This window comes from Pseudochaenichthys georgianus, chromosome 22 (genome assembly GCF_902827115.2).
Source record: "Pseudochaenichthys georgianus chromosome 22, fPseGeo1.2, whole genome shotgun sequence".
NCBI classification, from domain to species: Eukaryota; Metazoa; Chordata; class Actinopteri; order Perciformes; family Channichthyidae; genus Pseudochaenichthys; species Pseudochaenichthys georgianus.
Window position 1 is genome coordinate 206546 of NC_047524.1, and position 27494 is coordinate 234039.

Consider the following 27494-nt stretch of genomic DNA (forward strand, 5'->3'; position numbering starts at 1 on the left):
GTGTGTTTGTACATGAGCTGAGACTAAGAGCAGGTTATCAGACAGGAACGACAGTGATAACAGAAAACTGGAGCAATAACACTGACATCATCCAGAGACCCAAACATCAGCTCTGTCAAACTTCCTCGTTTGTTTAATGTCAGTCAACTCGTGAGTGTAATAACCAACCACGCACCATACCTGAATGTCCTACAGCAGCGGTTCCCAACCTTTTTCCAACTCAGGGCCCACTTAAGAATCACTTTTTTTTCGCGGCCCACATTCAACCATAAACAATACGGAGGCTAAATAAAGTTCTTATTGGTCAATTCAGAACATGTGACACGTTGTAAATCCAGTAGAACAGACCGCTGTCAAGGATGATCAAGAAAGAGAAAGGAAAAGAGTTTAAAATAAAATAATGAAAATGCTTCCACACAAATCATAATGTTTTACAAATGATTTGGCGGCAAATATTGAATTTATATTTACACCCTTTAATATTTTATTTGGGATTTTAGATTAAGTTAACACACAGTTAATAAATACAACTATTCTTCTGGCTAAAATACATATTTTTAGAAGTCAATCAAGGAGTAATCTTCATTTGAAGAGTAGATTCAAAATACAATTTATTTTGGAAATAATTCTTGCCACAAAAAAATCAAAGGGCGGCTCAACACGCCATGAAATGGGAAATAATGAGCTCTAACGAAGAGTGGGATTCGAGGAACTATAAATATGCCATGTTGTGTTTTTGGTGGTTTTTGGTTCTCAACCTATTTTTGTTTTTGAACTGTTGAAGTGATCCTACTGACTGTTTTAGTTTTGTTGTTGTCTGAGATGGGAATGTAATCTCCTACAGTATATGTTATTGTTGTGTCCATGTTTGTGTCTAGCCTGTACAACATTAAGAGAAAAAAAGAAAAAATTATTTGGTGGCCCACTTGCAATGCCTTCGCGGACCACTAGGGGGCCGCGACCCACAGGTTGGGACCCGCTGCCCTACAGGATAATACAGATTTATCTTGTCGTTTCTGATAATACGATTCACTGACAAAACTCCATAACAAGCTAAAGTCCTGTGTTCCAAAACAAAGTCAAAGTACGATAGTGTCATGTCCTTGAAAGCAAAAGTAATTGTGATGCATAAATGCGTATAATCTATACCAGGGGTGTCAAACTCAAGGCCCGGGGGCCAAATCCGGCCCGCGACTTCCTTTCATGTGGCCCACAAGAGCTTGCAAAGAATATAATATGTTTATGATACGGTTAGATGCTACTTTACAGAAGCACGTTGCCCATAAACTACATGTCCCACAATGCATCTCAAATTTGACTTTTTTCTCAGAATTTTACTTTTTTCTCAAAATGTCACTTTATTTTTGTTTTCCAGAATGTGGCTTTTTTTTAAATCATTTTGTGGCATTCTCACTGAAGAGACTTGCAATTATTTGCCCCAGACTTCTGCTTCCAGACGTAGTTATTTATGAAGTGATTACCCTATCAGATAATCATCCAATGCAGAGGTAATAATGTTATATACTACATTATTTTATATATATTATATATTTATATATGTATTTTTATATATTCTTAAATTTACAACCGGCCCTTTGAGTGCAACCATAATGCTGATGTGGCCCGTGATGAAATTGAGTTTGACACCCCTGATCTATACAAATCATGCATTGTGTTGCAACGCACTAACCCACTGTGCCACACGCCTCACTTAGTCTATAGCCAGGTGAATGTAGTGGAGGAGAAATATAAAGTAACACAAAGTGGGAAGTGAAGTACCGCAAAAACTTGACATTTATTTACTTTGTGTCTATACCTATCATCAGTTTTAGAATAATCTACGATGATGGATTGGTTTAAAGTACATTAAACAAATCACATTTGTCTGAAGTTACTTTTGGAAAATCATCCGACACACGTCTCTTCTCTCGTCCTGCAGATTAGAACAGTGTGTTCAGTCCTGATGTGTTGCCATGCCGACCTCTCTGATGTCTCTCTCTGTTTGTTGTCAAATCAGCTGCAGCGTCATCATTATTATTATTACTGCAATCACCAATAATCCTTCGACTCGGCATATTTCTGTCCCAGCACCACGACTCAGCGTCCGTCAACCCGGACTGAGTTTACTGTCAACAATCTGAGATATTCCTACAGCTTGGGCTCTTTAAGAGAACTGATGGAAAGTTACTCAAACACTCAGTACAAATTAGATGTACTTTTACTTTGCTTGAGTATTTGCATTGTATGCTATGTTATACTGTTAGCACACTCAGTGGGAAACATTGTACACATTTACTGAACAAAGAATACTTTTTCTATAATTACTTGAACTACATGTTGTACTTGCATACTTCTACTTTACTCAGGTTTTGAAAGCAGCACTTTTACTAGTTGTGGAGTCTTTTCTCAGTGCGGTAGAAACACTCATATTTACAGTAGGATCTGAAACCAAAACACATGTATTTACTTCCTTCATGTTTTCTCATAGTTTTGGGCTTATATGATCACGACAAATAGTGGGTTTGTAGTTACAGTCTTTTCTAACGTGTATACTTATCTAATTTATTTTATTTTAATTGTAATGTGTTAGTTGTTTTCTTTCATGCTGGGGTGGGGGGTATATTTGACCAGCTTTTTGGCAGTCTGGTTTAAATGTGCGCTGTTGGGGAATAATTTGCTGAGGTATTCAACCTTCGACCCAGTTCATAGTTCTCTCTCTTCACTGTCTCTTTCTCACGGCATACGTCTACGGCCTGGGTGTTGCTGCTATCTCTCTTAAGGAGGGGCCGCTTGGGCGCATTGTTGTTGCCAGTCTGTGACGGAGCACAAGCCGCCATGAGGTAGTTTACTGTTCAGCGACGTAGGTTCCCTCGCGCACATTCTTTCCTATGGACGAGAGCTCTATAGATTCAGGGTCCATGTTTGTTTAGTCTCGCTGATAAAGAATGTTGATTATTACACTCTGAACTAGTTAAAACCTCGAGCTGCAGAAAGAGTTCTTCAGAATTGGTTTGTCAACTCGTGACACACCACCTGTCTCCAAATAAACCGTCATGTTTGCCGTCAAAGCTCCAGCTCTCCTCGTGCCTCTCTCAGTCCTGTTTCCAATTGCTTCAGACGTTTCCCCCACACGTTCTACAGTATGTATTTGACTGCTCAAGGACATTCTGTATGATTTTTCTTTATAATGAATAAAGTGTTAAAAAAATAAATAATAAATAACAGTCTTTTGCTGCTGCCTCCCAGTCTCACCCCGTTCTTGGTGAAGACGCTGTTCATCCACTTGGTGAAGGTTTTCTTCTGGACGGTCATCCTCTGCTCCTGCAGCTCTCGGACCCGCCCGGCCCCGTCCTCCTGCACCTCCATCCTGACCTACTGCAAACACAGAGGAAACACAGAGACGGGTCACATATCAGGGGTACCTTTTACCTCAAAGGATGAAATGAGACATTGCTATAATCCCTGGTATTCAAACAAGTTAATTGCATATAATAACAAGTGACGCAACCAACAACAAGACTATATTAGGTTTTAAATGTGTGTTATGTTATGTTATAAAGGGAAAATATGGAAGTGTAAAGTTATGTATGACACCAAATATTAAAGTGCAGTGTATATAAGGATGCATAGGATATATACAACAAGTAAGTGTAATAAGTCAATTATTGCTTTTGGCATTTCACAGAATACCTCAACAAACAACTACTTGTGTTGTCTTCCTATCAACTTCTGTCCTCCATTTATAAAGTATATAGTATACATAATAACCTACATTTGTATTATACCCTTTAAGGAAACTTTATTCCTACTTATTATCATAAGTGTGACTCTTCTTTTTCAAATGTATGTTAAATAAACCTCATTGACACAACATTAAACCTCATTTCTGAGTTAAAAAAGGAATACATGGACCCCAGAAGACCCCAGATACCAAACCTAATAATCTTTTCCCAAAGCAGACATTTCTGCAGAAAACAAGTTGTATATTTTATTCGTGGTGGACAAAAAAGCAGCATTTAGCACGCCTTAATTCAGATTTCAATGTATGTCATGCAGCGTTTTCTGTAATAGAACCGCGAATGCTTGACGTGTGCTGACTGCTGATTGGTCGTCTGCTCAGAGTTCACTTTCACCCAGTCAAAAGTTCAGATGTTATAGGTTGCTTTATGCTGACATGAGCGTCACGCCCTTAATACAACACTGCTGTAAAAATACCAGAGCCATCATAATTACATAATAATTGTGTGTGTGTGTGTGTGTGTGTGTGTGTGTGTGTGTGTGTGTGTGTGTGTGTGTGTGTGTGTGTGTGTGTGTGTGTGTGTGTGTGTGTGTGTGTGTGTGTGTGTGTGTGTGTGTGTGTGTGTGTGTGTGTGTGTGTGTGGTTTAGGGTTAAGGTTAGGCATGTGTTGGTTATAGTTAAGGTTAGGATAAGTCTCCAGGAAATGCATGTAAGTCAATGTAATGTCCCCTGAAGTGATGTATACATGGTATGTGTGTGTGGGGGGGGAGTGTGTGTGTGTGTGTGTGTGTGTGTGTGTGTGTGTGTGTGTGTGTGTGTGTGTGTGTGTGTGTGTGTGTGTGTGTGTGTGTGTGTGTGTGTGTGTGTGTATATAAAGTGGGATTAGATGGTAATAAGATGGTATAATGACAGTGTTAGAGTAAATATACTTTCCACTGCGTTTGGACGGAGCCAGGCTAGCTGTTTCCCTTTGTTTCCAGTCATTATGCTAAGCTAAGCTAACTGACGCTGCCCTAGCTTACCACTTAAATGTATACAGTAGACATGTGACTGTGTCAATGTGTCATTTAACTCTAATTTGCACTTTTAACCTCTCTTGTACTTTACCAAACTCACTTTCTGTATCTTTAAGAGCTATACATGTGTATAGGCGTATAACTATTATCTCCCTGCTGCCATACATTTGTTTGCATCATAACATCAACATGGAAACAGAGGCAAAATCACACAGGACTAAAATGACCTGAAGATAATAAATCCTGCAGAAGTACACTACCAGTTAATACACGCGCGTGTCGTGACACATAGCGACTGATAGCTATTATGGAGTTAGGGTTGTCAACTCTCACGCATCTGGCGTGTGACACAGCTTTCACTCTCAGTCTCACGCTCTCACGCTGCCCAAACTATTCTCACGCCAAAAACCAGATGAACCGGCGATCGTTTTTGGTTGGTTATTTAATGTTGAGTTGACAGCTGCTCAAGCTGTCGACCCGCCCCCACCACTCTTAACAACGTGAACAGACAGCAGAGCAGTGGGAGCCGGTTGGTCATTCCCCGACCCGTGTTGCGCATGCGCAGATCTAAGATCCAGTCGAAATGAAAAGTAAAAGTCTGCTGCTTATTGTTCTACTAGCCCAAAATAGAGTCAAAGAGTATATGAGAGTGTGTTAATTAATATATTTGTCAGTTTGGAGTAAGTCTGTAGATTTGTTTGTGCGTGTGTTTCATGTATAGGCCTCTCACGATAATTAATTTTGTTGGATACATTTTCCCAGAAATTATTGCGATAAACGATAATATTGTCGGGACCGTTGGATGACCATTTTAGACGACTGACATAATGATAATATATAATAATAATAATTCAAGTACATCCTTTCAAACTGCTAGTCACATCCTCATGTAAATGGCAATTTATCGAGTTCATTTTTATTTATCGTACGATAAGTCAATTAATTGCTTATCGGACAGGCACACAATAAAACAGTGGAAACAAACATGTGTTTGACTTTCATTAGTGAATGAAACTTTGTGCCCTTTATTGTGTATTTGTATATATATCCTATATATATGCTAAGGACCCGCTACTGACACGATAGCAGTCATTTAGTGCATATGTGTAATTAAACCCATGATATCAAAATCTCACTCCAGCCAGGTACCCGAAGCTGGCAGCCCTGGTTTACTGCACATTCACACACTATGGACAGGAAACAGCGACTTCTCTTACCTCGTGTTCTCTTCCTCTGAATGGTTTCGGCTGGAGAAAGTCAGACGGAGTGAGATCCAAAGATGTGTTGGATTAAAAAACACACAACACACGGTCTGAGTCTGTTTCCACCCGCTCTACATGCTATCTGAGGAAGAAGTGTTTCATGTGATGTGATGTGTGAACTTTGAAGCCGTTGGATTTACAGCATGAGCGGCTCTGCTCACCTGACTGCAGGTGCAGGGGTCAACAATTATATATTCACACACACACACACACACACACACACACACACACACACACACACACACACACACACACACACACACACACACACACACACACACACACACACACACTCTTAAAGTAAACCAGTCAGCAGGTTAGCGTTTCAGTGTGTCATCGCTGTCTGAATGTGTACATTAGGTTCACTTGCTGTTGTTGGGAAACTCGGCTCCTTTGAAGTAGAAGCATTTCACACAATGGTCAAAGTATAATATGTTATATTACAGAAGTCAACGATATAGAAATATGATTGTAATTTAATCAAATTTGCCACGGGTATCTTTAATAAGAAGAGTTTTATGAACATTTAAAGAGGCCTTATTATGCTTTTTATGGTTTTCCCTCTCCTGCAGACTGGGCTCTGGTTTCAGACAGAGGGTGAAAAGAGGTGCTGCAGCACCGTCAGTATGAGAAAGATAAAGGACTCTTTAAAGTAGAGACGCTACATACTGATATACACCTGAACATCAGCAGGAGAGGACTCTTTAAAGTAGAGACGCTACATACTGATATACACCTGAACATCAGCAGGAGAGGACTCTTTAAAGTAGAGACACTACATACTGATATACACCTGAACATCAGCAGGAGAGGACTCTTTAAAGTAGAGACGCTGCATACTGATATACACCTGAACATCAGCAGGAGAGGACTCTTTAAAGTAGAGACACTACACACTGATATACACCTGAACATCAGCAGGAGAGGACTCTTTAAAGTAGAGACACTACATACTGATATACACCTGAACATCAGCAGGAGAGGACTCTTTAAAGTAGAGACCTGAAATTGAGCATATGGTAAAAACACATCAATGGTCCTTTAATCTGAAAAGCTGAAGGAAAAATCTCCAGATGTTTTCCCGTTGAGTGAAACATCGGAAACTGAATAATGTATTGATGATTTATTATTCACAGAATGGTAATGTACACAAAGAAAACAAAGCTGGAGAGGAAAAGCAGGGAGGAACGCTTCCTGTCCGGAATATGATTAATGACACGACGTCCATCCTTAATGCTGCCAACACGACCTGAAACAGGACGTTGGAGGCAGGTTTCAGGGGAAAGTTAAGGTGAATTAAAACTGCTATTGGATTATTTAAAAATAGAAACCATCCACACAGCCAACTTCTGGTGAGGAAAGAGAGAAAGCTGTTGATCAAATCATTCATTTATAGCTGCCATGTTGTCTAAGATACGTAAAGACATGCGTCCCAATAAAAAACATCCCGATTAGTGATCATTTTGTATATTTTGCGTGTTAGAACTGAATCTAAAAGTAACTGTGAGCTGTTAGATAAACGTCGAGGAAGAAAACAATAAATTATTCTGCTCATTTTCAAGTTCACTTTTGTATTTAGTGTCTCTACTGGGACATGTTTCCATGCCTTAAAGGTGGGGTGGTAAGTTTGAGAAACCGGCTCGAGATACACGTGTTATATTCCATGGAATGCTCTTAACGTCCCGATAGCAATGAATATCTGAAGTGCTTTGACAATAAATCCATAAAAACATTTCATCTGTGGAAGCCGTGGCGCTGTGATAAGTACAACCAATCATCTGAGCCGGGTAAAGTAACTGGATGGCCTACCTGCCTGTCAGCCTTCCATCTGGGCACACACTGATCTCGTGCCCTCATTGGTCATGTGCGCGTTCGTGTGTGTTGGGGGAGGGGCTCTGTGAGGAAGTGGCAGATTTGTTCCGGCTGTGTATTTTCAAATTCTAGCGCACGTAGTAGTGGTAGTGGTAGTAGTAGTAGTAGTAGTAGTAGTAGTAGCAGTAGCAGTAACAGTAGTAGTAGTAGTAGTAGTAGTAGTAGTCAGTGATGTACCTGAACGCGTTCAATGAACGATCGTTCATGAACGCGTTCATATTTTGGGCGAACGTGAACTGAACGTACTGTATTTCCGCTAGATGAACGTAATTGAGAACGCGTTCATTCTCAGCGCTGTATAACGGCGTTCAAAAGTGCGTTCATTCTCAGCACTGTATTATAACGGCGTTCAAAAGTGTGCCAGATTTCATATGCCTTTCAGCCGAAAACCCAGTTAAAACACACCGTAAACAGGCTTCAAAATAATGCGGAAAACCACCCAATCTGGCAACAGCAAGCTGCCTGTGACGCGTACGCGCCTGTCACCCCTGGCTGTCGCACTAAAATATAAATATACTAAATATATCAGACTCCTCACAACAAACAATGTGGAACCGCGGAACCGGCGAGCATTGAATGAATGAATGAATTAGTATGGACGAAGCCGAGAGCAGCTGCAGCAGCACTCGCTCAGAGTGAGACTCTATGGCAGGGGTGGGGAACCTCCGGCCTCCGTCCGTATACGGCCCGCGAGACAATTTGGTACGGCCCTCGAGGTAATTTATAAACACACGCAAAAAATAAAAAAATGAAAGAAATCTAGACCGCAAAAAAATTAAACAAGCGAGTGGCTGTTTTTCCTGGCCAAGGTCAGGGTCCTTGAACACAACACGAGCCTAACGTGTCATCACGTGGTATATGTCTCGACTGACAGGGGTGCAGTTCTGACGGAGAGCACCAGAACGCCACTCCAGCACTTCAGAAATGGCAGTACCGATAAGTCCATACACATGCCGCAGTTTCTGCGTGTCTGTGTCTTTAGTTGTAAGCCCAGTGGCGATCTGCTCATCTGTCATTCTGATCAGACAGTCAATAACTGTGTTGTTATCATTAGCATCTGGTAAGCTAGCTATGCTAACGAATATAAGAAGCTTTGTCTACAACCAGTGAGGTAAAGGCACATCTTTATATGATCATTTTTAAAGTTATAAAAAAAATAAGAGAATAAAGTAAACAGGTATAAAATACTATATGACAGTTATTAATAAAGAAGAATACAGTTTGAAAGGGTAGTGATTTGTCAAATATCCATACATTAAAAGAAAATCTGCTTACAGTTGTGTTTGGGTGTTGAGAGATGTGTCCATAGATCTCCTAATGTTGCTCTCAAAGTGCAACAAATCTTCCCAGGGGAGCATGCCCCCCGGACCCCTCTAGAGGAGGTTAGGTCCCCCCCACTTAAACCATGTTCACATGGATAGGAAACTAAATACATTTGCACAAATCTTGTGTCCATATCTTTCTGTGTTGGTGGTCACGCCACACCCTGCACGTGCATGCATACGCGAGTCATGGTGAGATATCTGGATTAGGAGGTTGCTTTTTCTTTGCACAGAATGAAATGAATGAGCTGTGATTTTAGTTTTTTTAAGCAGAGGTCAATAACTTGTACGGCCCTCTGAGGATATTGTAAACATTGCAATGGCCCATTAACATCGTACAGGAGACAAATAATAGCTCGCAGCAACGTATTGAAAAAAGAACTATAAACTATAAATTAGTTCATTTTTGAAACCATGAACTTTAGTTCAACATTTTGAATTATGAACTATGAACTGAACTAGTTCATTTTAAAATATGTGAACTGTGAACTGAACTAGTTCATGTAGAAAGTGAACTTTCCCAACACTGGTAGTAGTAGTAACAGTAGTAGTAGTAGGTAGTAGTAGTAGTAGTAGTAGTAGTAGTAGGTAGTAGTAGTAGTAGTAGTAGGTAGTAGTAGTAGTAGTAACAGTAGTAGTAGTAGTAGTAACAGTAGTAGTAGTAGTAGTAGTAGTAGTAGGTAGTAGTAGTAGTAGTAAAAGTAGTAGTAGTAGTGGTAGGTAGTAGTAGTAGTAACAGTAGTAGTAGTAGTAGGTAGTAGTAGTAGTAGTAAAAGTAGTAGTAGTAGTAGTAGTAGTAGTAGTAGTAACAGTAGTAGTAGTAGTAGTAGTAGTAGTAACAGTAGTAGTAGTAGTAGTAGTAGTAGTAGGTAGTAGTAGTAGTAGTAAAAGTAGTAGTAGTAGTAGTAGTAGTAGTAGTAGTAACAGTAGTAGTAGTAGGTAGTAGTAGTAGTAGTAGTAGCAGTAGTAGTAGTAGTAGGTAGTAGTAGTAGTAGTAAAAGTAGTAGTAGTAGTGGTAGGTAGTAGTAGTAGTAACAGTAGTAGTAGTAGTAGGTAGTAGTAGTAGTAGTAAAAGTAGTAGTAGTAGTGGTAGGTAGTAGTAGTAGTAACAGTAGTAGTAGTAGTAGTAGTAGTAGTAGTAACAGTAGTAGTAGTAGTAGTAGTAGTAGTAGGTAGTAGTAGTAGTAGTAGTAAAAGTAGTAGTAGTAGTAGTAGTAGTAGTAGTAGTAACAGTAGTAGTAGTAGGTAGTAGTAGTAGTAGTAGTAGTAGCAGTAGTAGTAACAGTAGTAGGTAGTAGTAGTAGTAGTAGTAGTAAAAGTAGTAGTAGTAGTGGTAGTTTTTGTAGTGGTAGTAGTGGTAGTAGTAGTAGTAGTAGTAGTAGTAGTAGTAGTAACAGTAGTAGTAGTAGGTAGTAGTAGTAGTAGTAGTAGTAGCAGTAGTAGTAACAGTAGTAGGTAGTAGTAGTAGTAGTAGTAGTAAAAGTAGTAGTAGTAGTGGTAGTTTTTGTAGTGGTAGTAGTGGTAGTAGTAGTAGTAGTAGTAGTAGTAGTAGTAGTAGTAGTAGGTAAGGAGAGATTGACAATAAAAACTGTACAGAACATGTTGAGTACATGTGTAGAATAAACTTTATTAGTCTGGGATCATCAGAACAGCGTAACAGACTTCTGACAACAGGAATACAAAATACATAAAAATCACAAAAATAAAAACTTTTCAGGTAAATGAAGATTTGTGATTAAAGTCGAGGAAGCATATTTAGACACAGGAAACGGAGTCATCCATCCCGCTCTGTCGAGGCTCCCTAAACCACCAGACAGCTGATTTCACACGTTGATACAATACAATTCTGTACTTTACGGACATTCAATCAGAGACAGAGAGGACTGAGGACTTGACACACATTCCCTTATGGAGAGAATACATGCACAAGGAGTTTATTTGATACACTTCAATTTGTTTGCAATTTAAAAGGCACTAAACAGAAGCCGCCCGCTGCTAAATCCTCAAAGACTTCTAACGTCCTGTCATAAGAACAAAGGGAATCACGTATTGAAATGAAAAGGCACTGTAAGATCTTAAAATACGCACTTTTAAGATCACTTCTGACCGCATTTAAAAAAAGAAGATTTGGTCCAGTTGGCTCAAGTTGAAGCACATGTGAGGGAAAACATTAGGAGAAACTGGAGGGACGATTACAGACTGAAGAAACACTCCTACGGGACTGTATGTGTGTGACAACAACTGTAAAAGTATTCTTCAAATGCAGTCTAAAGACATGTCTTCCAGCGATCATCTAGATCTGAGGTTGATGGAAGGCAGGCCGGTGCTTTGCTAAGAAAAGGGATAGAATAGTAAGAAAGGTGATGTTTCTCCGATATTAGCTTAGCATTAGCATTTCTCCACATGCTCAAAACAAAGCTAGTCTGCACTGTTTTTTGTTGTTGTTGTTTAACCTTTAAAAAAACAGGAAAACAAAAGCAAAATTGTAAGGAATGGATTAAACACGGTTTATGTCGGCATGTACGGCTTGTCAGGGAATCATTCAGGATACATGTTTACCTTTCGCCCTCTGACGCAGATGCCCAACCGTGGGCAGCCGCTATCTCCCTTAAGGAGGGGCAAGTCGTTGTTGTTACCAGTTTGTGAGCGGGCAGCTGTCGGTCAGAGATAGTTGTTGTTGTTGTTGTGGGACACCTGGAACACATCCTTCTCGGGGTGTACACTGTATCTGTTTGTTGCACGCTTTTCCAGACTTGCAGCATTTCAAATAAGATTCTGCTGCCCTTATCATGTGCGTCTTTATATGCGTTGAAAAATATCACTCGTCACCGGCTTGGTCTTCAATATCAGGATACATGTATTTATCATCCTTGCAAGAATGGAAGTACATCTGTAGTCAGATGACCCCGAGCCATAAGCGACAACAAATGTGATGCAGTGTCCTCAGCTGTTTAGTCTCTCTAATGAAGAATGTTGATCATTACACTCTGAACTAAAACCTGGAGCTACAGGAGGGCTCTTCAGAACTGATGTGGCATCTCTACCGCGTGGTCAGACCGTGGCCCGGGACATGTCGTGTGAATTCTCCGGCCGGAGCTCCAAATAAACCGTCAATGTTTGCCATCAAAGCTCCAGCTCTCCTCGTGTCTCTGAGTCCTGACTCCATCAGAGTTGATACAACTCGCTGTATCAACATTTGTGATCATTTTGGCGGATATTGCAATTGTTTAATATATTAACGGGCGATGATGTGAATTTGAATTGGATCAAACAAATTGTTAGGTTTGTAGAATACCTTTTTTTAGGCCAGAATATCTCACAATACTTTCAATATGTATTTCAATTGCAATTTCGATAACATTTAGATTAATTGTGCAGCCAGTTTGAAACCAGTGAAATTGTATCTATGTACTTTATGCCATATGCTGTATTTTCCTGCTTTGGTTTTGTATGTCTTGGACAGTTCTGTTGGACAGTTCTGTTGGACAGTTCTGGTCCTCTCTGCAACATGTTGTTCAGTTGTTGTTCACCCCGTGAGGAAACACAGACTGTTTCAGGACGTCGTTAAGCTGTCCCTCAGGACGAGGTAGCGGCGGCCGAGCGAGTGTCCCTTCCTCCGGACTGAGATCTGTTCAAACAGGACAGACTCTGACCTCTCACGACCCCTGACCCCCCCCCCCCCCCCGTCCTGACTCCGAGCCAAACAGCAACCGCTTCCTGCTCTGAAACATGGACGCAGAGACGACTCAGGATCGAGTTGAGTTTCTGTGTCTGGGTTTTGTTTGGATCAGGAAGTTTCATCCCAAGCTCTTCTCCTCGGCGGAGTGACATCTTTTAGATTGTTGCTTTTAAATTGTCTATTGGTTTGACTTGTTCTATGGTGTGTGACCTGAGCCGCGTGATTTCTGTGTGTTTATTTGACTGTACAGCACTTTGGTCTGGAGGTTTGAAAGTGTTTTAAAGTTGAAACTGTGTTGTATTGTATTCTGAACGATTTCATTCTAAAAACAGAAATCGAGAAATCACATAACTTGTTGACTTATTTAGGGGCGACTGCGGCAGCGAGGGAGTGCGGTCGTCTTTCAGAAGGCTGTGGGTTTGATCCCGGCCCATGCAGCCAACATGTCGATGTACCCTTGGGATACTCAACCCTGAGTTGCTCCCGATGGCCAACGGTGTGTGAATGTTAGGTCCTGGAGCAGTGCTTCTCAAAGTGTGGTCCGCGGACCACTGGTGGCCCGTGAGCGCCCCCTAGTGGTCCGTGAGTATATTGGTAAAATTTCACATTTGAAATAAATACATTTATTTAAGTTTTTCGCACTCTCGCGGGAATATCTCCGCGATGGAACGAGCTTAAGTTTCACTTTCGATTGCATGATATAGCCCAGATAAGCACCTTCATCACACATGTGGCCACTTGTTTGTACAATTTTCAGGCGATTTGTAAAAAAACGATGTGTTTTTGGATATTTGTGGAGTTAGGTGGTCCGCGAGTGTTTTTTTATTGGTTAAGTGGTCCTTGGTATGAAAAAGTTTGAGAAACACTGTCGTAGAGTAAGGTGCACTGCTCTGTATGAATGGGTGAATGACATGTAGTATTCAAAGCGCTTTGAGGGGTCTTCAAGACTGGATAAAGCGCTATATAAGTACAGTCCATTTACAATGTTAAAACCATTAAACATTCCCTGGGTACAACGATGTTTTCTTCACTTGGCTGTTTTAAAATTGGAATAAAACCACAAAGAAAATGCAATAAAACATTTAGGTTTTGCCTAAAAATACCAAATATCTTTGTGTTTGTGTCAATTAGACAAGTTAAGTATCACTCTCAAAATAAGAATCCAAATTAACGCAGGGTTAGTTAATGATGAGGTCTTTGGTGAACTGAAATCTACACAATATATCTATATATATGTTACCAATGTGAAAGCTTCCCATATCATTTAGTTATTGAAAGGAGTGAGTAGCAGGTGAGGCGATGCTAAACCTCGCTGATAGGGTCCGCTGTTAGTCTGGAGATCAGCTGGTGGTTTTGTACATCTGGACTTCCTCTCAGCTCACTCAGTCGTCAAGGGGCGGGAAAGGACGGCAGGAAGTTAAGTATCACAATAAAGACTCCTAGAATACACATTATCTTATTTCCTCTTTGGTGCGTCGAGCTCAGCTGAATTGTACAATATAGATACATCTCATATTTCGTTTTGACTTCCTAACGCCATTAATTGGTTTATACATTTGACATAGCAGGTGATTGGATTCCTCGGGGGGTAAATCCTAAACATCGAATTCGACCATCTCTTCCGTCGGTTTGCTGATAGTTAGTCTGAATATCAGCTGGTGAGTTCGTACGTGTGGACTTCCTCTCAGCTCGGTCTTCTTTCCGACCCCTCCGCGCTCTAGTCCTCGCTGTTGTTGTACAGTGCCTCGGCGTCGGGGTTTTTGCGGTGTGACGGCGGCACCAGGTGATCCGGCAGCTCGCTGGGCAGCTCGTAACCCTCCAGTTTGACCTTCATAAGATGCTGAGCGAGCGCAAACTCCTCGTCGTCCAACATGCCGTCCTTGTCGCAGTCGGCCAGCTTCCAGATCTTCCCCAGCACCGTGTTGGGCAGCCGCGAGTTCATCATCTCCTTCTTGGCGTTGACGCCGGTGATCTTGCCGTTGACGGGCATCAGCATGTAGAAGATCTCGTCGTAGCGGTGCTTCTCGCGGCTCACGATCCAGTCCTCCGTGTCCGACCCGGCGCATATTCCCTCTCCGTATCCGTGACCGAAGGGCCCGTCCTGGGAGCCCTCGAAGGCGCCGCCCGTCACGAGGACCGGAGGCGCTTTGGACTCTTCGTCGCGGATCATCGTCATCAGGCCGGCGATCTTCGTGGCCAACATCTTGTCCACAGACTCGATGAGCTTTATCTTCATAGACGGGAACTTACTGAAGTCGTAGTGCTGCAACATGTCCTGGAGGAGAACACAGAAAACATGTTAAAGGTCGCTTGTTATGTATTAAGTATTTTCTACATCAACATGTGTCCCCTCTTCTCCATGTCTCTTCTACATCAACATGTGTCCCCTCTTCTTCATGTCTCTTCTACATCAACATGTGTCCCCTCTTCTTCATGTCTCTTCTACATCAACATGTGTCCCCTCTTCTTCATGTCTCTTCTTCATCAACATGTGTCCCCTCTTCTTCATGTCTCTTCTTCATCAACATGTGTCCCCTCTTCTTCATGTCTCTTCTACATCAACATGTGTCCCCTCTTCTTCATGTCTCTTCTACATCAACATGTGTCCCCTCTTCTCTCATGTCTCTTCTACATCAACATGTGTCCCCTCTTCTTCCTCATGTCTTTCTACCATCAACATGTGTCCATCTTCTCTTCTCTTCTTCCTCATGTCTCTTCTACATCAACATGTGTCCCCCTCTTCTTCCATGTCTCTTCTACATCAACATGTGTCCCCTCTTCCTCATGTCTCCTCTACAATCAACATGTGTCCCTCTTCTTCTTCATGTCTCCGTCTACATCAACATGTGTCCCCTCTTCTTCTCATGTCTCTTCTACATCAACATGTGTCCCCTCTTCCTCATGTCTCTTCTACATCAACATGTGTCCCCTCTTCTTCCTCATGTCTCTTCTACATCAACATGTGTCCCTCTTCTTCTTCATTGTCTCTTCTACATCAACATGGTCCCACTTCTTTCATGTCTCTCTACATCAACATGTGTCCCTCTCTCTTCATGGTCTCTTCTACATCCAACATGTGTTCCCTATCTTCTTCATGTCTCTTCTACATCAACCATGTGTCCCTCTTCTTCTCATGCTCTCCTTCTACATCAACATGTGTCCTCTCTTCTTCATGTTCTCTTCTACATCAACATGTGTCCCCTCTTCTTCATGTCTCTTCTACATCAACATGTGTCCTCTCTTCTTCATGTCTCTTCTACATCAACATGTGTCCCCTCTTCTTCATGTCTCTTCTACATCAACATGTGTCCTCTCTTCTTCATGTCTCCTCTACATCAACATGTGTCCCCTCTTCTTCATGTCTCTTCTACATCAACATGTGTCCTCTCTTCTTCATGTCTCCTCTACATCAACATGTGTCCCCTCTCGTTTTTTTCTACAGAAATTGTAGAATTCGTTGGAGTTTGTGGGAGTCAAATATAATCTGGTCTAAAGTAAATAATAACTATGGACTCAATTATAATTATTGAATCGCACCATTATTTATGTTTTTTAGGAAATGCTGTCCCTCATTTCTTTCTTTTTCTTTTTCTTAATAATCAGTTTTATCTTTTATTGGACCATTCCTGAAAATTATGGTTTGTAAGTTTGCTTAAAGTCCAAAAACGTCTATTCACACGTTTTCTGATGTCAGTTTTCCATCACCTGTGTTGGATCTGTGATCTGACTGGTCACTTTACTCTCTTTCAGGATAAAGGGTTTTTATTTGCAATAACATGAAATGGTTGATTTTTTGTGGTGGCGCAGTGGGGTAGTGCGTAGATGTTCGAATCAGGGTTCAAACCCCACTGCGGTCAGCATGTCGTTGTGTCCTGTGGGGATTGTCCACAGTACTGAGTATGTAAGTCGCTTTGGATAAAAGCGTCTAACAAGCGACATGTCATGTGATGTGTGTTGCAGTTCCTTGTGTCACTGACAGGTGGCGCCAAAAACAAGGAAACCCAAAAACGTGAGTGAGTTAATAAAGTTTTGCAGTGAAATAAAGTAGACATTCCAGGTATTTTGTCTTAATATTTACATGTTATGTTACTTTATACTTAGACTCCACTAAGGGGGAAAGGGTACTTTTTACTTTACTACCTTTATCTGACAGCTTTAGCTCGTTTTTAAACCATGTATCTCTAGATATGTTATTTAGATGTTTTGTGATAAACTAAAGGATTAAGTCTTCCTTTAGATGTCCTACTTCTAAATCATAAACTATTTTAAGTATATTTACTCTAACACTGTAATGATACCATCTTATTACCATCTAATCCCACTTTTTATATATGTAAACAGACACACACACACGCGCGCGCACACACGCACACACACACACACAGACACTAACACCACGTGTATGTGTGCTTCAGTGTCTTGAGAATACACATCTCAACAGGGAACTCAAAAATCTCAAAATCCTCTCTCGCCAACAAAAACACCAAGACAAACCACAACACACACACACACACACACACACACACACACACACACACACACACACACACACACACACACACACACACACACACACACACACCTGCAGCATCTCTACAGGCCTGACAGCAGCTGCAGAGTGAAAGTGTGATGTTCCTCTGACATCAGTAAAAACATGTTTATCCTCATCGGAGAATCACATTTTGTTCTCCGACTGTTTGGGTTCAGCCAGAAGAACTTGACCTTCAGCTGCACAAATAATAATCGAATATGATTTGAAGAAGATTGAAGACTCAGTGCGGGGAACGGTGCCTTGCTCAGGGACACCTCGGTAGCACTTGGTCTTTCCGGGACTTGGACTGGTGACCTTCCAGTTGCCAAGCCAACTCCCTCAGGACTTCGCCACCACCGCCCTATTTAAGTAATAGCTTGGTCTTTTATAGTGTATTTGGACTTATTTTGTATTATTGTATAGTATATTTTATCAATACTGTATTTCTTGACTGGTAATATGTGTAATGTGTCTTTTATTTATTTGTATTACATTTGTACCTCAATTCAATGCCTTGCAAACATGCTGATGGACCATAACAATGTTTGGTAATTTTAAATCAATAAAGTATATATCTAATCGCCTCTATGTAGAAAAAAGTACCTTTTACTTGGGTACTACACAAAAAAGTAATGTACTCATAATCCTACTGAAGTAAAAATAAGTATACATATACTGTAAGTATTAACAACCAAGTAAAAAGTCAAATGAACTCGAGTTTTGTCCCTAAGAATCATGGTAGTGCTATTTCTATACCCTTAAATCAAAGGCAAGGCAAGTGTATTTATTTATATAGCACCTTTCAACACAAGGCAATTCAAAGTGCTTTTGAAAAATGGGCAAAAATCACGTGTTATCAAACTAAAACCGATATTTCCTTTTGCCGCTGCGATGTGGCTGTGTGTGTTTCCGTACCTGCATCTTGGTGACGCTGGGGAAGTCTCCGGGGCTGATGTGGTGCTCTCTCTGCAGGTGGGTGTAGATCTCAGGCAGCCTCATGATCAGCTCCTCCTTCTTCTTCTCTCTCCCAAACAGAGACGGCATCTCCTTCTTCAGGTGGCTGATGATGTAGGCGTGCACCTGCAGGAGGAAGAAGAAGAAGAAGTGGCTGTCAATCAAAGAAATCAACATAATTCTGGATTCACTAATTATCAACCAAAATCTGTTGGTGGTTAAAGGATCAGTCCCACATTAAGTCAACGAACCGAAAAAGTAATAAAACACAATGGAGTGGTGCAGCGATGACGTATTTTTGAAGGCTGAACTAGAAGTTAGCATTACTAGGCCTCCCTCGACAAAAAGCAATGGGATTTTTCCATTTGAGTTTTGAAAATTGCAGAAAATAAGCTCTGTGGCAAACACACGTTTATGATACTTTAGTTGTGTTCAGCAGGATAATGTCCACATATTAACACCACTTTTTAAAGCGTAAATGCGATCTCCAGAAGTAAAAAGCTAACGTTAGCCTATAAAGAACTTCAGCACGGTCACATGACTTCACGTCGCCACCGCTAAGCTAAAGGTGGCTAATGCTGGGCTATAAAGGAACTACAGAACGGTCACATGACTTCACGTCGCCACCGCTAAGCTAAAGGTGGCTAATGTTGGGCTATAAAGGAACTACAGCACGGTCACATGACTTCACGTCTCCTCCGCTAAGCTAAAGGCGGCTAATGTTGGGCTATAAAGGAACTACAGCACGGTCACATGACTTCACGTCACCACCGCTAAGCTAAAGGCAGCTAATGTTGGGCTATAAAGGAACTACAGCACGGTCACATGACTTCACGTCACAACCGCTAAGCTAAAGGTGGCTAATGTTGGGCTATAAAGGAACTACAGCACGGTCACATGACTTCACGTCACCACCGCTAAGCTAAAGGTGGCTAATGTTGGGCTATAAAGGAATTACAGCACGGTCACATGACTTCACGTCACCACCGCTAAGCTAAAGGTGGCTAATGTTGGGCTATAAAGGAACTACAGCACGGTCACATGACTTCACGTCACCACCGCTAAGCTAAAGGAGGCTAATGTTGGGCTATAAAGGAACTTCAGCACGGTCACATGACTTCACGTCGCCACCGCTAAGCTAAAGGTGGCTAATGTTGGGCTATAAAGGAACTACAGCACGGTCACATGACTTCACGTCACCACCGCTAAGCTAAAGGTGGCTAATGTTGGGCTATAAAGGAACTACAGCACGGTCACATGACTTCACGTCACCACCGCTAAGCTAAAGGCGGCTAATGTTGGGCTACAAAGGAACTACAGCACGGTCACATGACTTCACGTCACCACCGCTAAGCTAAAGGAGGCTAATGTTGGGCTATAAAGGAACTACAGCACGGTCACATGACTTCACGTCACCACCGCTAAGCTAAAGGAGGCTAATGTTGGGCTATAAAGGAACTACAGCTTGATCACATGACTTCACGTCACCACCGCTAAGCTAAAGGTGGCTAATGGTGGGCTATAAAGGAACTACAGCACGGCCACATGACATCACGTCACCACCGCTAAGCTAAAGGTGGCTAATGTTGGGCTATAAAGGAACTACAGCACGGTCACATGACTTCACCACCGCTAAGCTGAAGGTGGCTAATGTTGGGCTATAAAGGAAATACAGCACGGTCACATGACTTCACGTCACCACCACTAAGCTAAAGGTGGCTAATGTTGGGCTATAAAGGAACTACAGCACGGTCACATGACTTCAAGTCAACACCGCTAAGCTAAAGGCGGCTAATGTTGGGCTATAAAGGAACTACAGCACGGTCACATGACTTCAAGTCAACACCGATAAGCTAAAGGCGGCTAATGTTGGGCTATAAAGGAACTACAGCACGGTCCCATGACTTCACGTCACCACCGCTAAGCTAAAGGCGGCTAATGTTGGGCTATAAAGGAACTACAGCACGGTCACATGACTTCAAGTCAACACCGCTAAGCTAAAGGCGGCTAATGTTGGGCTATAAAGGAACTACAGCACGGTCACATGACTTCACGTCACCACCGCTAAGCTAAAGGAGGCTAATGTTGGGCTATAAAGGAACTTCAGCACGGTCACATGACTTCACGTCACCACCGCTAAGCTAAAGGTGGCTAATGTTGGGCTATAAAGGAACTACAGCACGGTCACATGACTTCACGTCACCACCGCTAAGCTAAAGGAGGCTAATGTTGGGCTATAAAGGAACTACAGCACGGTCACATGACTTCACGTCACCACCGCTAAGCTAAAGGAGGCTAATGTTGGGCTATAAAGGAACTACAGCACGGTCACATGACTTCACGTCACCACCGCTAAGCTAATGGCGGCTAATGTTGGGCTATAAAGGAACTACAGCACGGTCACATGACTTCATGTCACCACCGCTAAGCTAAAGGTGGCTAATGTTGGGCTATGAAGGAACTACAGCACGGTCACATGACTTCACGTCACCACCGCTAAGCTAAAGGCGGCTAATGTTGGGCTATAAAGGAACTACAGCACGGTCACATGACTTCATGTCACCACCGCTAAGCTAAAGGTGGCTAATGTTGGGCTATGAAGGAACTACAGCACGGTCACATGACTTCACGTCACCACCGCTAAGCTAAAGGTGGCTAATGTTGGGCTATGAAGGAACTACAGCACGGTCACATGACTTCACGTCACCACCGCTAAGCTAAAGGCGGCTAATGTTGGGCTGTAAAGGAACTACAGCACGGTCACATGACTTCACATCACCACCGCTAAGCTAAAGGTGGCTAAAGTTGGGCGTGATGACGTTTAGTTGTTTAATTTAGACACTTATCAACCAATGTTTTTTTAATTCACCAGTTGGGTATTAACTGACGTATTTGATGTCGTAAAATAAAACATGAGAATCTCTTCAGCTTGTGTTAACTACAGATCATATCCATCCAAAAACACTCAAAAACAATTGATTCCGACACGAGGGAACCGGAAGTGGTAAAATGCTGACTCATATCCAGGTTTCAGGACTTATTCCTTCAGTAACAGAAACGTGACTGTTCCTCGAGATACGGGGCCTCACACACACACACACACACACACACACACACACACACACACACACACACACACACACACCACACACACACACACACACACACACACACACACACACACACACACACACACACACACACACACACACACACACACACACACACACACCTTGGCAGAGCTTCGTTCAACAACAGTAATGTTTGTAACAGCTTCCTCAATCACAGCTCAGACAGGAAGTAGACACAGACAGAAGGAGGACAGGTAAAATAACATCTAATCACTTTCTGTCTCGTGAGTTTCACCTAATCTTACATCTTAATGACTTAGTTCCTTAAATATAAGGAATATATTAAAAAAAGTCTTACATTTAACTTAATGTCTCATACAACTGGATTTAAACGTTCTTAATTTGGCTTAATATCTCATAATGTTCACTTATATAGTCAAAAATTATCCTTAGTTTCTCATATTAGAATAAAAAAGTGAAGATTTGGACTAAATATCTCCAATTTGATTTTAAAAGTCAGAATTTATTTTTACATATCAAACATTTGATGTTAAAAATTGCATTTCGGGACTGAAAATTGCAAATTTGATTTAAAAAGTAAGAATTTGACATTATAAATCATACATTTGATTTGGTAAGAAGTCAAAGTTTGAGTTAATATCTGATACATTAGAATTGAAGTGTCGAAACTAGACTTGATATCTCATAATATATAAGACATAACGTATTGTGTATTTTATATCTCATAGCTTTCTGACATGTTATAAGCTTATGTTCCTGTCACAGCAGAAAACCTCCTCGTCGAGTAGTTTTTGAGATGTCTCACTCCATGTCAAAACTGAAATCCTAAAAGAGGTTCAGATTTATTATGCAAGGAAATGTTCTTATTTACAGCCTATGCAATTAAAAAGAACAACAACAACAACAACGCAGCCGATCAATCAACTAATAACACACAAGTAAGAGGCCTAAAGGGAGAGAATAAAAGTGTGAAAAGACATATAACTTAAAGTCTGGAAGACATTAATGAAGTAGGAATTTTGGGAGTAAAACAGAACAGGAGACTGAGCGGCGTCAGGTCAGAGGGGGAAGAGGAGGGGGAAGAGGAGGAGGAAGGGGAGAGACGCTTCAATCCTTCATACTGGCCATTATACGAGGTGGAAGGAAGTGAGGAGGTGAGAGGGAGGGGTTGAGGTCAGTGGATTTATGAGCGTTAGTATCATTAATCAATATTTTATCAGGAACAAAAATGCGATCTGATTGATGAGCCAGTGGTCAGAGGGAACGTTTTAAAAGATATTTGTTTGCGAAAAGTCATTTATTACAGCTTAGCTTGAACTCCCACATGCATTCAATAATATGACACCGGTGTGGAGGGGTTACTGAACGGACTACCAGGGGCCCAAAGTGTGAGGGGCCTTCCTCCTCTTCACCTACAACATGTCACACGAGGAAGAAATTCAAAATTGCCACAAGGAAGCATAAAAAAGTGGCTTAAAAGGTTAAAAAAAGACACCAAAAAGACACCAAGCAGCTACTAAAAGTGTCTCAAAACGACCATAAGGAAATACAACTATAAGTAAAGACACTAAAAAAATAAAAAGAGACTAAAATAGACACAAAACTATTACCTTCCTGCCATTCACCTATCACTTAAAGAGAGATGTAACAACGAAGATGAGACTAAAAATGATCTGCATCAGTTACCATGGAGATCTAGCCCGCTAAAAAGAGAACCAGCGTCGTAGGACCGGAAACCCAGAGTTATCCCTGAATTTAGCCTGCCAAGCGAAAATCCGGCTTCGTAGTACAAAAAGGGCTTTAAAAGGTTAAAAAAAAGACAACAACCGGATACAAAGAAATTACGGCCGGGACTTTAACGCGTTAATTCAGATTAATTAATTACACAACAATTAACGCGTTAAAAAAATTAACGCATTTTAATCGCACTTATTTTTGCAGAGCGGAACGTTTCTCACTGGATGAGTTTCAGGCGTACCGATTATACTGGAGCACCAACTAACGTTCATGACTTCAGCATGGGACTTCAAACAACAACAAACCACGGTGAACAATAGTCAAACATGAACGAACAAGCTGATGAGACCGCTTTGGTCGGCCCCGTGGATGGGACACTTTGTTTTAAAAATCGGACGGATGGAAGCGTCGATAAGAGCACGGCTGTGTGCAAATTATGTAAAAAAGAATTTGCATATCACCGCAGGACATCAAGCCTAAAGTATCACCTAAATGCAAAGCATGTAGCAGCTAGCATGTAGCAGCTAGCGTGGACGTTAGCCCGACTCCGAGTGCAAGGAACCACACCCTGACCCAACCCACATTCAACCAGATGACTGGTTTCAGGGCCAGCATAAGTAAGTCCACGTCTGAGAGAAAACCAGCTCCCTGGCTCCCTGGAGGGCTCGACATTAAGGACTGCCCGATGGCCCGGGGCCATCTAGTGTTTAGCTCGGGCAATGAAGCCTCACCTGCTGGTTGCCCGATCGGGCAATCTATTATGCCAGTATCATGCAGGTCGCGGATCCAGTAATGAGTGACCCGACAGTAAAACTAAACATATCTATAACTAGTTTAGCTAGTTTGAGAGGTAATTAAAATAGCTACGTGTGATATTCTAACCTGAAGTGTGTGTTTTGTTCCGCTCACCGCTGCATGCGATTATGCAGAGCTGCGTGTCGAGTCTCGAGTCGTCAGCAGCAGCTGATCTCTCTCTCCCGTCAGATTAGACTTCACTCGCGTTTATGTCCATATCGATCAGATCCAGCTAGTTCTAGCTAATGATATGACTACCTGCTTATTAAAAGACAACTACACAATACGTGTCGCTATGCAACTGGATGCCACCACGTATAGCGCAGCATTATGCATTTGTTTACATGCCCACCGGAGCCCCGAGGCATTACCAACAGATCAACGCACAATCAACCCATACAGAACTAGTGCTGCGTACCTGGACTCACATTCAGGTTCAGGTCCGGACTCAAGTCCAGAGGTTCAGGTTCAGGTCCGGACTTATAAGTCCGGACCTGAACCCATGGCTTGTGTCAAGTTGTGTGAGTAACTAAAGTGAACTTATTGTGAGCTAATTATCAATTGAAAATTAACTCATAATCAACTCAAATTCAAACTCATCAGGTTTATTGTGCTCCCTTCCAACTTGTGTCTACATTTCTCTACAAAGTACAAATGTGCCACTTAGTCTACAAATGACTTATGACAGCAACTACAGTGAACTACTACAAAGTTCAAACATTTATTTCATTTACCAAACTAAAGTAACCAAACAGTCCCTGAGCTGACTGAGCCTAAATCCCTAAAGCGTTGCTGAAAGGTAGAGTGTAGAGTAGACTATACGCATCACACTGTTACACACCTAATATACATTATAGGCTACACTCTAGTGACTGTACAGTCAGAGTGTACTGTACTGTCTGTGCACCATGTATTTTCTACAACTCTACAATACATACTGTTAGAAATTAAAATCAATGTTGATATGGCGTAATTTTGAATTAAAAACACTAATTTAAATCACTTTTATTCTGAAAAAACCGAAAGTTCACATTATTAACTTAAAACTTTTATTCTGAAAAGTCTTCACTTCCGGTTAGCATTAGCATGTGGCGAAATTCTACGTTTTCAAACCGTAAATCGAAGGTGAAATGACATGTGATGTTGTACACCGAGCACACTGGGATTAGCACTCATTTATTGACGCTGAATAACGTGTATCAGGGAATGTTTAAATAACCACAGACACCAGAATATACGTAAGTGCTAGTTTTTTTGCGAGTCCAAGTACCGGTTCCTGACGTTCCGGTTTTAACCGGACTTGAACCGAAACTTTTTACAAGTCCAGTACCGGTTCGGCGTACCGGTACGCAGCACCATACAGGACATCTCTTTCTCCACATGAAGTGTTAGACATTAGAGTTGACTATTCTTGTCTGTCACACACTCTTCTTGTCTGTCACACAAGTGGCGCAACTGAAGCGGTATTGCTCTAAAGGGAAATTATTTTGACCGAAGATATTTAGATTTGCCGGCTAACGGGAACTCTGACGTGTGCTTCGCGGATGCGCTCGGCTCCTCTCGACTGCTGCTCGGGTCTGCTCGGTCAGCTTCCGGATGAGGAGGCATTCGTTCGACCAACTTACAGTAGTTAACATTACAAACATAATAGTGTAAATAATGTTTGTTTTGGCAGGTATAACTGAATGTAATGTTTTCTACTTTTTTCCATCTGGGAAGGCATTTGCCTTCATCAGATGGAAAGTGTTTTGACCAACAACTTAAGTATTTCTTATAGCTATGCAGGGCATGCAAGCGAGCAAACAAGAACAAACGAGTGAAATGAAGAATAACATTGAAATTGTACAATATAATATTGTGGTGGTTCATCTTATAATTCAGTCTAGAGAACCAGACAGCATCTAAGACCTGCAGAAATCAACATTTGGGGACGGAGGCCCCCCAAACCCTTCGTGCCATTTCGTCTGCATGCATTTTTCAGGGCAATCTCTATTGGGCTCAGGGCCATCTGTACATTAGCTTAGATGGCCCACAGGGCATGTCATGCACTCGACTGTAGACCACTTGGAGTAAAATCCATGTGAAAATTGCTTCTCACTGTTCTCAGGTCAAATATGTATATTTGATTAAAAATGCGATTAATTTCGATTAATTAATTACAAAGCCTCTAATTAATTAGACTAATTTTTTTAATCGAGTCCCGGCTCTAAAAGAAATGCAAAACAACCACAAGGAAACAAAACCCTAAAGGCCCTGACACAGGGCCGGCCCTCGGCATAGGCAGTATAGGCGAATGCTAAGGGCGCATCAACCCATAGGGGGCGCCGAAAAAAAAAAAGTTAGAAATAAAAAAAATATATATATTTTTTTATTTCATAACACAATTTCCCGATTTTGGATCAACAAAGTACATCTTATTATCTTATACTAACAGAAATACGCCTATATTGCGTACAGCACCCATAAACTATGGCACACCCCCCCCCCCCCCAAAATCAAGTTGAACTGCCCCAGCCCCAGTAAAAACCAAAGGTTTATGTGAAATTGTTCTTTTTTTGAAATAATGGTTTTAGTGTGCAATTATAGGTTTTAATTTTGTATTTGTATTTATTTAAAATAAATCAAACTCCCAAAAAACGTACACAGCTTCTTTTATTAACATTGGAATTTACTGTGTAAGCGGGGGGAGAGCTTTAGAGAGCTCTCTCCTGAAAGACTGAGAGGCTCTGATAACCTCAGCTCAGTGAGGTAAAGGCACACCTTTATATGATCATTATAGTTATAAAAGAATAAGAGAACAGGTGAAAAACAGGTATAAAATGCTGACAGTACAAAAAAGTTGTTATTAATAAACAAGAATACAGTTTGAAAGGGGAGTGATTTGTAAAATATCCATAAAGAAAAAGAAAATCTGCTTACAGTTCTGTTTCATATGGGTGTTGAGAGATGTTTCCATAGATCTCCTAATGTTGCTCTCAAAGTGCACCAGATTGATGCTTTTAACTTCAATATAAAAAAAAAAGTCTTCCCGGGGGTGCATGCCCCCGGACCCCCCTATAGGAACCCCCCCCCCCCACTTAAATCATGTTCAAATGGATAGGAACCTAAATACAGTTGCACACATCTTGTGTCAATATCTCTCTTTTTGTGGTCATGCCACAACCATGCACGTGCGAATCATAGTGAGTGTCTGCATTTTGGGGGGGGGAGCGCCAGCTAAAATCTTGCCTAGGGCGGCAAATTGGTCAGGGCCGGCCCTGCCCTGACACACCAAACTGACACCAAAGAACACGTCTCGATGGACCCGACTGTTGTGTCGCCTCACGAGTGGCAATAGCTCTCCTTACCAGCAGGCGGCGGTAGTGTGTATTCGTCATTCAAAAGAGGCAACAACCGGAAGACAGACTGCGTGATAACCGAGAGAAGAAGAACAGACCGTGATATAAACAAACAACAAATAGCGTGCGTTCCATTTTCCCTCTCGTCCATCACAGA

At 41.6% G+C, this 27494-nt stretch overlaps 2 protein-coding genes across 2 annotated transcripts in view; both read right to left on the reverse strand.

Moving 5' to 3' along the window:
* sptbn5 (spectrin, beta, non-erythrocytic 5) overlaps window positions 1-6109 on the reverse strand; it is a 108064-nt gene extending 101955 nt beyond the window's left edge. The window contains 2 exon segments of the mRNA XM_071201657.1: window positions 3253-3375; window positions 5973-6109. Of these exon segments, the coding sequence (XP_071057758.1) occupies window positions 3253-3366 (114 nt within the window). The 5' untranslated portion in view covers window positions 3367-3375; window positions 5973-6109.
* Window positions 6110-10818: 4709 nt separating this feature from the next.
* Window positions 10819-27494, reverse strand: part of ehd4 (EH-domain containing 4) — a 48493-nt gene continuing 31817 nt past the window's right edge. The window contains exons 7-8 of the mRNA XM_034111643.2: window positions 18337-18501; window positions 10819-15165 (exon numbers count right to left, since the gene is read on the reverse strand). Coding sequence (XP_033967534.1) covers window positions 14608-15165; window positions 18337-18501 — 723 coding nt within the window. The 3' untranslated portion in view covers window positions 10819-14607. The remainder of the gene's footprint in view (window positions 15166-18336; window positions 18502-27494) is intronic.